This window comes from Lytechinus pictus, chromosome 10, assembly GCF_037042905.1.
Source record: "Lytechinus pictus isolate F3 Inbred chromosome 10, Lp3.0, whole genome shotgun sequence".
Classification (NCBI taxonomy): Eukaryota; Metazoa; Echinodermata; class Echinoidea; order Temnopleuroida; family Toxopneustidae; genus Lytechinus; species Lytechinus pictus.
In genome coordinates this window covers 6460504-6475504 of record NC_087254.1, presented here as the reverse complement: position 1 = coordinate 6475504, position 15001 = coordinate 6460504, and the positions used below count along the sequence as shown (strand labels likewise).

The 15001-nt window shown below is 36.2% G+C and overlaps 1 protein-coding gene across 2 annotated transcripts in view; it reads right to left on the bottom strand.

Annotated features, from left to right (window-relative positions):
* LOC129269660 (zinc phosphodiesterase ELAC protein 2-like) overlaps positions 1-15001 on the bottom strand; it is a 30503-nt gene that overhangs the window by 12499 nt on the left and 3003 nt on the right. For both annotated transcript variants that reach the window (XR_010294759.1, XM_064105202.1), the window contains exons 4-18: positions 13989-14053; positions 13024-13078; positions 12589-12657; positions 10219-10413; positions 9391-9449; positions 8415-8473; positions 7785-7845; positions 5534-5585; positions 4496-4556; positions 3849-3947; positions 3060-3225; positions 2594-2679; positions 2040-2255; positions 1160-1298; positions 510-548 (exon numbers count right to left, since the gene is read on the bottom strand). Coding sequence is in view for 1 of the 2 variants with exons in the window: in XM_064105202.1 (XP_063961272.1) it covers positions 510-548; positions 1160-1298; positions 2040-2255; positions 2594-2679; positions 3060-3225; positions 3849-3947; positions 4496-4556; positions 5534-5585; positions 7785-7845; positions 8415-8473; positions 9391-9449; positions 10219-10413; positions 12589-12657; positions 13024-13078; positions 13989-14053 (1421 nt within the window). In the remaining variant the exon portion in view is untranslated. The remainder of the gene's footprint in view (positions 1-509; positions 549-1159; positions 1299-2039; positions 2256-2593; positions 2680-3059; positions 3226-3848; positions 3948-4495; positions 4557-5533; positions 5586-7784; positions 7846-8414; positions 8474-9390; positions 9450-10218; positions 10414-12588; positions 12658-13023; positions 13079-13988; positions 14054-15001) is intronic.

Below are 15001 nucleotides of genomic sequence, written 5' to 3'. Positions count from 1 at the left end.
AAATTGACAAGCAAAAAAAAAAGGTCTTCACTTTCAAACGAGGGGGCACACCTCTGTTTTTATGGCGTTTTTACATTACAAATTTTAATTTTGCTTCTCAAAAGGGAGGGCACGGGCTGGCTGTGCCCCCCCCCCCTGGATAGGCCAGTGCTTACTAGGTAGTGGCGGATGTGAAGCATGGTGTGTAGACAAGTCTGAGGCCAATGACGGAAGATAATAACACCGTTTGTCTGCATCAAAATACTTTTTGTTATCAATCATGTTAAGCAGGGCCCACTGAGAGAACAGTTTTCGGAACTGAAGTGGCTACCATGCGTAAAATATGAGATTATTATTACTATTACCATTACTATTATGATTCAATTAATAAACAAAAGCAGGAAATTATTAGCATTAGCACACTGATATTCTTTCTTTTTTATCTGTGTAAGGACACTGTAACGCATACATGTACATACATGTTACATGTATTATTTACATAAGACAAGACAAAACCAAAACATACTCACTGTAACTCTCTTCCAATGTTTCAGAAGATTTATAAGCCCCTGCAACGAAACAAATAAATCATAAAAATAACAAGGAAACGACAACACGCCTATGCCCGAGGTCATGGTGGGGGCAGTGCAGTACCCATGAGCAGCTAGAAACAACCATGTCGAGAATATTAAATATTAAGTCTAGATCTCAAAAAGCGTCTACTGGAAAAGATCGAGCATGTAATGGAATAGCTAGCATTAAATCTAGGCTAAAACCTTATTCAAGCCTATATTATTAAGACCAAATTTTAAAAGCCTGACATTAGGCATTACCTCTCAATGATTGCCAAACACTGGTAGAGAGCTAATATATCCACAATTAACTTGCTTCGGGATTCATTTCAATCATATTTTTATTTTCAAACCATATTCAACATATTATTGGGAATAGACCATGCAGGAGTCAAGAATCCTTCTTTTATCTTTAATAAATTTTGCAAATATTATTCATTTTGACACCTGGTATATCAAAATCTATTTTCAAACTATGTAATAAGTGGGAAAAAAGTAATAATCATTGCCAATTTGAAGAGAAAAAGAAGATTAAGTTCGCCCACAGGAAAGTAAAGTCCCGATTTTCTAATTTCCATACATATTCAACGGGTTAAGATCATACTTACAGCATGATGATCAGCATGGATATGGGAGATGAAGATACACTGGATACTAGCTATGACATCATCGACCTTATCACCATAGTAACGACACAGCTGACCAAACGTCCCCTCTCCACAGTCCATGATCATCGACTTGTTCTCACTGACAAAACAAAGATGTCAAGGAAAGAAATGACATCTATTTTCATGGAAGGCATCTTTTGCAATCATCCAGTAGTCAAAAGTTTGGAATCCAGTTTGTCCCTATTAAACCCGGGTGGCTAGATACACCTCACACTCGTAGGAATCATCCTTACCCCCAGTTTGAGCCACCATGAAATATTATACAGATATTGCCTACCAAGAGTTTGAATATAACATTTTCCCAAGGGATTATATTTTGCCCGAAGCACACAGCGCTGAGGAAAAATATTCTCCCGAGGGAAAAATATAGCTTCGGAGGGGAGTTGAAATGTTATTTATTAAAAAGATAGACCAGGCAATATCTGTTATATTATATAGTCTATGTGGATTCGCCATCAGAGATTGCATTCATCATCATTCTCGCTCTCTGATTAATCCGAAATTCTTTCTGCAGCTCTGATCCATCTACGTCATAATAGAATTATTTTGGAAAACACATCAAGCGAATTCTTCATGCAATTAATGCTTTAATACTAGTGCGTACATCAAATAAACTAGCTAATTACGCATCTTGTAAGCAGCGAGTGACGTCACCTTAGTGAATATAACGCCGCAATTGACAATACAACGCAGTTATATTCACTGAGGTGATGTCAAATCCTAGAATATAACAAACGCGATCCTCGCAGCTATGATCACATGATGGCGTATTGACCTATCACTGATTCGATACGCGTATATTCATATTCTTTTTAAATACCTGAAGCTGAGAAGGATCCCAGAGACATTCCTAGCCTTGTTTGGCATGGCTGATCCTGTACCTAGGAAAAGGACCTCGGGGTACTTCTGATCCATCGACTTAGTATGGCCATTCATTTCTGGTGATGCTTTGAGTGTCCTCAGACTCTCCTGGAACTCCTCCAACGGTCCCAGCTCATTCAAGTATCTCTGCATGTCTTCAGAGATTATGAAGTTTCTGGAATTTAAATGAATTTTTTTTTTTACTTTTCATGATTTCATGAGAAAGTCTGTAAAACCAAGCTAACTGTTACTTTATCATTGTAGATCTAGATCTAGTACAGTTTTTTATATTAACTGAACTTTGTGAAATCATGTAAACTATACTGAAAAAAAACGATCACACCATCACCATCCTCATGATTAATTCTACAATTAGAAATATGAATTGATTTGCAAAAACAACAACAAGTATACAAACACACTGCTAAATCAACTGAATAAAACTTATTCAACCAATTCAATCAAAGTGAAAACAACAAAAAATTATATTTAACACTCGGTTCAGAATCTTACCTTTCCCATCCTTTGGCTGGTTTAAGATGAAGTTTATTGTAGATCTCTGCATATTCCAATTTAGCAGTTGATTCGCTACCATTGATCTGCAATGTACGGCATCAACAAGGATATTAGCTTCATACTACCATCAGGTATTCAATATGAAAAGGATGTCTTGTGAGAAAGTAAAATGGGAAAATGAAATATACTAGAACCCTTGGACAATGGTCACATGAAAAGACTGTCACTTTGGATTCAATTCAATTAGGTTTTATCAAAAATAATAATCATAGGATTTGGAGACTAACAATTTTAGTTTACAATGTTATAATGAATATAGATGTAAAGTCCATTGAGAGTACATAAGAAAAATAATATTGTTTGATTACATAGTAAGGAGAAAAAAAAGGAAGGTGGAAAAGGAGGATGAAGCGAGAGGTGGACAAGAGATATCGTGGGTAGCATTACCACACTGTTCATATACCTTGATCTGTAGTGGTGTGGGTGCGGCTTTTAATGTGTGAGTTGGTAGAACAGGAAAGATGCCTTCGTGGAGTTGATTGAGTAATGTCTGCTGCCCTCTGCTGGCATCCAACCTCAGACTCTCACACGACTTGTTGAAGATTACGTGCTCTGTATCAGTTCCAAATCTATAGAAGATAATTGTGTTCGTGCATTCCATAATATGTATGCATGCAAGTTGCACAATTACGGTTACATCGCTCATTTATGCATTAATCCTGGGAGATTGGTCAATTCCAAAGTATACGTACTCAAAACCGCACATTTGTCAGTGCTTCTCTTTCAAAGTGATTTCAAACTTCAATTAAAGACCTCAATTTATCTGTGATCTCACTGTTCTCCTGATTAAACTCCATATATTTCCCCAGTGTGCTTGGGGTTAATTGTACACTGAAATATTTAATTAATTCTTCAATTCTTACTAGTGGCTAGTGCTACCTCGTATGTCTTATGAAAAGTGTTTCACCCAACAGCATCTTTATGATAACAAACATTTAATAGTGGTGCATATGTTTTGAAATACACGACAGGGAACTTGAATTAAGAGACAAATACTTGGGGCCCGTAACACAAAGCTTAGCAATCACCGTAATCATCTTTTTTTTATGATTGATTGCATTACCTACAGTGTACAATTGATCATGAAAATCAAGCGTATGATTAATCGACAACCTTTGTGTCACGGGGCCAAGGAGTTGCAGCAAACAATGATTCCAAAAGCTTATTTCAAAGTCTTTATCAAACAACATACCTGCTGATCCACTGTTGATATCTTTCATCCTTCAAGACCTCCTCAGGACATATATGTAGGACCAAACTAGCTGTATCATCACCACAACCACTAAAATAACTGAAATAGTAAAACAATGGCAATAGTCTTAATATTTCTTCAAATCTTTCACAAAAACAACAAGCATTAAAAAGATTCACCCCACGACAAAAAAAAGGAATATAAGTGAAGATCAGCAATAAAAAAAATCAAAATAGGGACAATGCACAATACAATTATAACATATTTTGTTTCAATGTATAAGATTATTTTCTGCCTCTTTTTGTTTTTCCCCAATTGCTTCTAATCTTTTTAAATGTTGTGATCACCTTTAATTCCTGTAATTTCCTTAAATACTTATAAAAAATATACCGTAATTCAACCTGATTCCCAATAAAGACATTTTATTTCAATTGTTTCAATTATGAGACTATCATGCACACTTCAAACAGTGTGTCCCTTTGAAGTAAATCCTTGTTTTACTTAATTACCACTTTTACACCCTATATAATTACAATTCTAACATTGAGTTTTACTGCATTGTTAAAGAGATTTTCAAATGATTGTAATTCATAAATCATTGTTCTCTTTGAATAGCAAAATGATTTATTAGGAAAAGATGGACTTACCCATTGAAAGCATCACTGCTAACAACTGGTTCAATAAAATCTTCCGATGGACATTCTAGAACTGTTAATAAAAAAAAGTAAACAGATAAAATTGAAAGGTTAAGGCTTGCTAGGGAAGTTTCACTATATTTTAAAAGCACAATTTATGGCTTTCAACCCAGTAAATAAGATCGCATTGATCGATCAGAAAAAATCGAGGAACCAGCAGGATTTGAAACTCTCATCTACTGATTGCTGGTCAGGGACTGTACCACCAGGCCATCACTGGTCCATGGCAGTCACGATGAATTTGAAAAATGAAATCATCTTTCTACTTATATATCAATTTTTATCATTCAATGCAACAGAATTTAACTTAATGTTACAATTTAAAATATATTTAAATAATTCGAACTACTAGAAATGTTAACATTGGAAAATGAAATGTACCTGAACGAATTGTGACATAATCATTACTTCCACCCTTAACACCAGGGGGGTGTTTCACAAAGATGAAAGTATGTAAGTATGACTTAGAGTCGCACTTAAATGTCTAGTTGCGTGCGGTATAAATTGCATAACCGCATTGGTCAGATCTTGCAAAGAGGACGTGCACTACTGCGTATTGATCAATAAGATTGCGCGTTGCATTTCAGATGCGCGTTGGCATTTAAGTGTGATTTTAGTCATACTTAACTCTTTGTGAAACACCCCCCTGTTCATGTAAATTGTTGGGTGCTACACATTCAAGATTCAAGATAATGTAACAAGGGGTAAATCACTGAACATACAAGGCAGAAAAGTGTACACCCAATATATCTTGTGTACAGATATTCACATCGTGTATTAGGCCGGTTATTTCATGAAGTTTGAATATCAAGGCATCTGTGATGATTTTTCTTTTATACCCAATATAAAATTTTCTAAAGGGCCAACTCACAAATGATCACTCATGCATTGTAAAAATATTTAGATTTCATACAACCTGTTGAAATATTATCACTCGTTAGAATGTCTTAAAATGATGAATTCAAATTGAATTGTCTCGAAGATTCTCACCGATAAAAACTTGACCAGGTGTAACTGGGCCCAAGACGTCTTCAGCTTTTATCTTAAAGGTAAAAAACAAATCAATATAATTAAAGAAACCCAGTTATGTAAGGTTATTCAAAAATGTAATCACATCTTCTTGAATTTCACAATTTTGTAAAGAAAAAATGATGAAAAGAGAACAATTAAGATGCAATCATTTTTTCCCTATACTGGGGCCCATTGCAGAAAGAGTTGCGATCAAACACAACTAAAAAAAATCTTGCGCAACTTGATTATCAGCCAATGAAACACCGGTATTCAGGACTTGTGATTGATATTTTGACTTGGGTTTAAACGCAACTCTTTCTGCAACAGGCCCCAGTTCAATAAGTAGTCCCATGAAACAATGGGCCCCATCCTATATAGAGGTGCACTAGATTGAAGTCAAATCCAAACTGCTATATGATTTAACTTGATGTAGTTGGGAGATGGGAATTTTAGATCAATCACAATATGAGTTTGATTTAAATTGTTTGCATCTCTTTGTGAAATGGGGCCTAGGTCCCATGTAAACTGGTCCCTCTGTAACAAAATTGATCAACAACAAGATACAGTAGCTGTTACAAGAAACTCATATCATTGAATCCTCTCAAATTTGTAAGAGATTGTAAATTTCTTCAACAAAATGTTGTATTTTAATTGAAAGTTAGTTATATGAAACAAGACTGAACTAGATAATGTAAGATTACTCCCAAATTTATTTCAATACTACTTCAACGGATCCTATCACTGACCCCATGGACAGCAACTTTCAATGATACTATGACATTTCATCATCATGATAACATTAATATTTGGCATTTGCCACTAATCTATCTGGGGCCCGTTTCATAAAGAGTTACTACTGTTGTAACTTTGCCATTATGGTAACTAAATGTACCATGGTAACAGGGCTTAGCAGCCAATCAACATCAAGGTTACCATGGTAGTTGCCATAATGGCAAAATTACAACAGTTGTAACTCTTTATGAAACGGGCCCCTGGGGCCCTTCTTACAAAGAGTTGCGATTGATCCGATCAATCACAAGTACGGACGGCCAGCAATGTCAACATCTAACATGCATGAATGTTCAAACTGTTTTCTAGATATGATGTTAATTACATAAATTCTTTGTTTTCTTGACAATTTGGTGTGTTCGCCTTTGTTTACAAAGGACATTTTGAAAATTTTATGTAGAAACAAGTGGAATGCCTCTGGCCGTCTCACCTGCATCACGCAATTCAATATAGCAGCAGTGCTGATTTTGAAAACTACTATAACTCGCACAAGATGTTCAGTGATACTTGGTTACTCTTATTTCCACGTTTTATGAACTAGACCAATACACTTATAGAGATATGATGGCAATTCAACAAATACCCCCAACGTGGCCAAAGTTCTTTGACCTTACATGACCTTTGACCTTGATCATGTGACCCGAAACTCGCACAGGATGTTCAGTGATACTTGATTACTATTATGTCCAAGTTTTATGAACTAGACCAACACACTTTCAAATTTATGGCTGTAATTCAACAAATACCCCAATTTGGCCAAAGTTCATTGACCCTAAATGACCTTTGACCTTGATCATGTGACCTGAAACTTGCACAGGATGTTCAGTAATACTTGATTACTATTATGTCCAAGTTTCATGAATCAGATCCATAAACTTTCAAAGTTATGATGGTAATTCAACAGATACCCCCAATTCGGACAAAGTTCATTGACCCTAAATGACCTTTGACCTTGGTCATGTGATGTGAAACTCATGCAGGATGTTCAGTGATACTTGATTAACCTTATGTATAAGTTTCATGAACTAGGTCCATATATTTTCTAAGTTATGATGACATTTCAAAAACTTAACCTTAGGTTAAGATTTTGATGTTGATTCCCCCAACATGGTCTAAGTTCATTGACCCTAAATGACCTTTGACCTTGGTCATGTGACATGAAACTCAGGCAGGATGTTCAGTAATACTTGATTAACCTTATGGCCAAGTTTCATGAACTAGGTCCATATACTTTCTAAGTTATGCTGTCATTTCAAAAACTTGACCTCAGGTTAAGATTTGGTGTTGACGTCGGAAAAGCGGCGCCTATAGTCTCACTCTGATATGCAGGTGAGACAAAAACTGACACTGATGGATTTCCATAGATTTACATTGATTGAATCAATCTTAACTCTTTGTAAGACGGGGTCCTGATGTATTTTCTGTATGAGAGCATACATACCACTCTCCCATCCTCCAGTGTTACAGATTTACCAGATTTGACATGCTCAAAATGAAGATTCCTAAAAGAAATTCAAAATAAGTCAATATCACTACAAATTAATGCAGCATAGATAACAAATCGTTCACTACAAATCGTTCACTGTGATATTGATCAAAGAAAATAGAGTAAACTTACCCTTGTCCATAGCTTACCCCATCAAGTCTCTTCCTTCTCACAACAAAAAAGATGATTTATTTTCTTTTCAACAATTTTTCTTTATCATTCATGGTTTTCTGCAATACTTTTCATGATAATTAACATAGACAAAATATATTAATCAGCTTTTTTTATATGCTATTTGGTTTTGCTGGCATATATGTACAGCAATGTTTACAAAAACAAGCGGTCATTTCATCGCTGACTAATTAAAAATCATACAGACAAATCATGTGCCAAATTTCAGCAGAATGATATCTCAAAGAAAAAAAGCATGATTCAAATTATTATTTCGATATAACTTAAAAAAATATATATTTATAAATAACTTTGTTTTATTACATTTAAACATATATTGAATCATAATATGATTTATAATCTTTTAGGCTTAAACTACTTTTTTTCTGTATTTTCCTCTGTAAATTAACTCACGGTCTGAGTCCCATCTGGACGGCTTTCTGGGCTAGTAGCTTTCCAGGTTTATCATGTAACTAGAAAAGAAAAGAAGATATCAATAAATACTTATCACTGATATTATATTACTGTTGCTGCTAATGACATCATCATGAATAGTACCATTATCAGTATTCATAAATATAATAATCATATTCTGTTTTCATACAGAGTGTCATACATTGGAAAGACGGCTCTAAGCACCAAACAGATTACCCCCGGCATCAGGTCCTGACCTGCGTGCACACAATATACGCACTGCTCCACTCCCTGGGAGCATTCTATAGAAATGTCCAAACACAACTGCTAGGCATACTACTTGTGGTCTTTCGAATCCTACTGGGGACCCATTTACTCCGAGGTGGATAGTGACAAATTGTGAATTGATCAATCATAAATTGATGCCTTCCCAAAGAACGCTAAATTGTGGTAAGAATTTGAACACACGATACTCTGATTACAAGGCAAAAAATCTGTTATCGCACCGACACTGATATTAATGACAACACTCTCTATTAAATACAGCAAGCATATTTTCATACAGAGTGTCATACATTGGAAAGACGGCTCTAAGCTCTAAAACAGATTACCCCCGGCATCAGGTCCTGACTTGCGTGCACACAACATACGCACTTCTCCACTCCCTGGGAGCTTTCTATAAAAATGTCCAAGCACAACTGCTAGGCACACTACTTGTGGTCTTTCGCATCCTACTGGGGACCCATTTACTCCGAGGTGGATAGTGACAAATTGTGAATTGATCAATCATAAACTGATGCCTTCCCAAAGAACGCTAAATTGCGGTAAGAATTTGAACACACGATACTCTGATTACCAGGCAAAAAATCTGTTATCGCACCGACACAGATATTAATGACAACACTCTCTAATACAGTAAGCATATTTCTTTGTTATATTCATTAAATACATTAAAGACAATAATGACTTCTCTAACCTTGCAAATATAAGCAATAGTCATGTCTGGTGGTCGTTCTGTTTTCCTCTTCTTAGCAGCTAAGAAATGAAGGAAAAAGAAAATAAATACAAAAAATAACAAATAGCTATCTAGCTTGATCATTCCCTAGGTGTTCATTATACAGATAAGGTAGCCAGTCAAGTGCCAAGAGGGTTCTATGATGTAACATATCTTACAATAACACAATACAAGTATTTATATAACGCTCTTCACAATGATTGTATCACAGCGCTTTACAAATTATGAGCAAAAATCAAATTGTGAAAGAAAAACAAAATTACATACATAAAAAGTCAAGTAAATTAACTATTAAAAAGAAATGTCTTTAATGACCGCTGAAATGCTCCCAGAGATGACAATTTTCTTGGATTGTAAAAGCAAAGATTATACATTTACTGCAAGTAGCCTGTATAAATCTTAATTAATATGTATAATAATATTAAAGCTATATATGTATCAATTGTTCTAAATGAATTAGGAAGGTTGTTCCATTTATTCAGAGCAGCATGAGCAAATTAATGTGCACAATACACTGTATGTTTTTGTTGAGATTGGAGGAACAATGACTAAATCCTAATTGTGTGAACAAAGATGATGAGTTGGCTAAAAGACAGTAACTAAATCATTAAGGAGTTAGTCCATAGAAACATTGACAGGAACTAAACAAAACCTTAAATTGGATTCGAAACATGACTGGTAACAACTGTCAATGTAAGAAAGGGGGTACTTATGTTATCACGTTTCTTTGTATGAGTATTCTTATTCAACTTTTCTCTGTAGATACTTATAGAAAATCATAAAACTTACAGGAGCCCATATTTTGCGGCTTTACATTCATGTCAGCTATCACATCCAATGGGCCTGCAGCTTTCCTTTTCATTCCTAGATCATCATCTGGCATAGGGGAGACATCATCCTCCCCATCACTGGTTCCAGGGCAGCCATCGTCTTCTTGGGCATCTTCGGTTCCAGTTGATACTGCTGTAGCTTCTTTCTTAGTTGCTGGTGGAAAGGGTTATTGGGGAAATGAGAAAACACATGTCTAGTTGCAAATACAATGCATTTTAAACTTTTAAAAATGCTTAGAACTTGAAATTTGGTTACTAGTGCATCTTTAGCCAATTATGCAAAAAAAAATGCAACACCTCCTTCCAATGAATTCCCTAAGATACGAAGGAGAAGTGCAGACAAAAATACATAATTGTTACACCAAGTCTTGGATAATATCTCATACATGTATAAATACCAGTTGTAGTACTATCTCTAAATGAACTCAAACAACATCCAACTAAATGCCCACCCATGTATTTGTATGCATTTAAATAGAAAACATGCTGAAAAAAGTCTGGGAGAAAATGCTCGAAAGCTGAGAAATGAGCAATAAAACCTTGTTCAAGCAAGACGCAGGGCCTTTCCCCCGAGCAACAATACCGTAATACACTGTCCCGAATGTGTTGATGTATGTTGACAATCTTCAGTTTAATGGGGGGGTCAGCTTAGCTTTCACAATTCCACACAATGTTTAATTGTAGGCCTACCTGGGCCCGTTTCATAAAGGACTTGCAACTTTTGTAACTTTGCCATTATGGCAACTACCATGGTACCCTTGATTATGATTGGCTGCTGAGCCCTGTTACCATGGTAGTTGCCATTATGGCAAAGTTACAAGAGTTGCAAATCCTACATGAAACAGGCCCCAGATGCAGATCTACAATTAAACTATATTTCACAGACTTTCTCACGAAATCATAGTTTCCTGTGACTACATTAACTAATCTAGCTTATGTAGATATAAGATCTGAATGAGTAACTATTATATCCTATATAAATTAAAACATGTATGCTGATTGGTTTAAATAGCATCATGTGACCAAACATATTCTCACTACTTTGTGATGATGATGAAAATGAAACGTCTACAGAAGAAAAATTGCTATTCCATGACGTCAATGATGGAGTAGTCCACTATTCCATCATTGACATTACAGATCATGACTGCGCAAGCACTAATACGCGTTCCGCGCTCTGAGCGCGTGGCTTCAGGAAAAGCAGGTCGGTCAGTGCAGCGGATTATCTTTGTTCAGATTAAAAAAGGATGAACTACTAGGGACAGTGATTTTCCGTTTAAAAAAATTGCTTTTTCCGTTTCAGAAAATCTCAAATTCCGTTTCAGCATGTCAGAAAACGGAAATTCCGTTTCTGCATAGACTTTGTACACACGGAAAAGTGACAATTCCGTTTACACATTTAATAGCAAAATCACAACACGCACACTCGCACTGGTCAAAATTTGTATCTGCTACTGTACCAACAACACAATAAAATCCGTTCTAATCGGATCTATGCGGGTGCATAAAATATTTTTACACACCCATTTTGCATGCATACATCCTCACCTTTCATATTATTAGCATTATTTCATGGTGAAATGATATTTCATCGATAATTTTGGGGGTTTTTGGACATCGTTATCATCAGTCAACGGCTATTGCCAATCCGCCATCTTGGATTTTAAGACCACGATATCGTGCTGTTACGTACTTCAAACGTAGAGGGCAGCAACACACGACCGTGTAAGGAGTTGAACGATATGTGTGCATATGTGAAGCCCAACCCGGCCGGCCGGGTACGGGTACGGTGCGGGGTACAATCGAGTGTGCTGATGTCGAGTGCAGTCACGATGTGTGAATTGTCATGATAGTAGCGAAGTGTGATCGTGTTTTCTGGGTTTTTTTGGCCATTTAATATTCTCATTTTGTTGTGATTTTGGAGTAATTTCTGTTGCTATTCTGTGTATTTTGAGGGAAAATACGTTTTCCGTGATTTTCCGTTTGAAATGCCACTTTCCGTTTCAAAAGGCCCTTTCCGTGAATTCCGTCCGTTTTCCGCGATCGCGGAAAATCACTGTCCCTAAACTACGAGTACAAGAACTAGATTATCAAGATCTATTGGTCAAACTTATTAAAGTAGGATGTAAAACAAATATACCAGGCCTTTATTTCTAAAGTATAAAGGAAATTATTCATCCTCGGTTCTACTGGCAAAATCACTATTTCGGGAAAAAATAGTAATGCCAGTCCAACCTCGGATGAATAATTTCCGCTATACTTAATCAAAGCCTGGTATATTTGTATACTATACGTGTAGGAATGGCCCTACAAAGTGCATAAAACTTACAGAACAGAGGGACGGTAGTCACAACCATGGTTTCATTCTTAAATGGTCCTTCACTGTACGGTTTTAGATCTATGGGGAAAATAAAACAACAACAATCTCGTCATTATTAACTCATTCAACTAAATCTCATTTGCAATATGCATTCTTCATACATTCTTATACACAAATTCCATGATGCAAAAGGCATTAAAATTTCTACAATTACACATTGGCAAATGCATTATGATGATTAAAAAAAACAACTAAGAACAAATTAATTGTTTTGTATCTTGATATGAAAATTACATGAATAAGTTTGTTGACCTTCTCGTGATCAGGCTTCAGGGTCTGATACAGTCTGAAAATGCTACATTTTATCTTTAATATGACAGCTCTGTCGTTTAAAAGAGTCACCCCACCCCACCCCCCCCCCTTCAACTGATGAGATTTACTTACTGATGTCAATGGCCTCGTGCTTTGCAAATATTTGTAGCGCTTTCTTGAATTCTTCCTGTAAAGTGAAATTTGTAAAATATGATTATGACTAAAAATGAACAAACATTTGATTAAGAACATTAACAGTTTTCTTCTACGGGAAGAATTAAACAGATCATGCAAGAATGAAGTTCAATTCCAATTCCAATTTTTCACAAAACTCACTTTACAAGATTCAATGCTTATTGCAGCCATTATTTTTAACCAGTTTGCTCAAACAAATAAATTATAACCTGTACCAGTATTTATAACTTATGATCTACATACATCAAAAGGCAAGTTCATTCTAAATGACAATGTAGTTACAGTAAACATAATGGCCCATATTCTGAACTCAGGTTTAATTTAAATTCTGGGGCCCGTTACACAAAGCTTAGCAATGATCATAGAACAGTTTTCTACGATTGATTCCATTGACTACAATGTACAATCAATCGTTGAAATCAAGCGTACATTAATCGCTTAACTTTGTGTTATTACGGGACCCTGGTCTTAAGTACAACCAAAAGTGACAAAAATTTCAAACAGAACACGTTAAATTTACCAGCCCATTCGACACTCAAATCATTCATAATTGTGAGGAAGTAATAACTTAACCCATTGTAAACTAGAACCGGATGATCCCTGCAGATGGGAATAGTAGAATTCAGTATTCAAAAGGTAAAGTTGTATTATTCACCAATAATGCAAGATGAAAGAGCAAAGTAAACATAAGAAACAAACTGTAAACAAACTTTTGGCCTAAATTTCAGCTTTCCATAATTTTGGCAGAGTGAGACCATTGTCTAAGTTCAACCAGAGTAGAGAATATGGGCCCCAAAGTGCCACTCTCCCACTACTAAACAATATCTGTGATTACTTTTACTATAAAAGTCAAATCCAAATTCTATGTTTTCCATCCATTGTCGATGAACATGAAAGCATACCATGTTTGGTGGTCCATACATTGTCACTCGTGGAATTCCAATATTCTTCAGCGTGATGGTCATCCCTACACCAAAGAGAAAGAAAAATATCAATAACCGGTGTGTTGGCTCAGTTGGTAGAGCGTCCGTCTCACAACCGGGAGGTCGGGGGTTCAAACCCTGGCCGCGTCAGACTAAAAGATGGGAGTTGCTGCTACCCTGTTTGGCGTTCAATGATTAAAGGGATAGAGCCTCGTCGATCTGGCGCTGCACAGCGGTTGCCGGGCCACGATCAATTGGGCAAAGCAAATTTTCGGAGTATTTCATTTCATGTCTATTTCGAACAATAAAAAAATATGGATTTTCATAATAATAAAATAACATCCAAACATATACAGCGCTTAAATGCTGGATACTATTACCTAAGCCATAGCTCACCTTCCCTGAATGGGTGTTTGAGCATTCAAGGAATTCCTTCTGGCTTCTGACAGGGTACCTATTATCCTATCTACTACACCTGAGTAAAGTGTGTCAAATATAGATAAATGCCTTGCTAAAGGACATGAGTTTTGAAGTGGGATTTGAACCTCCCGAGACTCGTCCACTGAGTCACAACATCTCTACAATATAAAAAATGCTGAAGAGTATTACTTGAAGAGTGAATGAGTTAAATTTTTGTTTGAAATACAGTAATAATAGACAAAGTGGAAATTGGACCGTAAACATCTGGACATTAGACTAAATGGCAGTTAAACAAAGTGATTATTAGACCAAGTGATACATGTAGTTGGACCAATTGGTAAGTAGACCAAGTGGGTCCAGCCTAGTCCAGATTGGACGTTGATGTACGGAAGATCTCTTGCCCAAAGCTGTAAAGACAGTGGGCCTCCTGACTCCCAATCCCTAACCCAGTGCCAATTCCCTCATTGACATGCACCGGGTTAGGGATTGGGAATCAGAAGGCCCTCTATGTTTAGCGTTGGGAAAGAGAGCCCCACACATCAACATTCAAACTGCACTAGGTTCACTTCAGC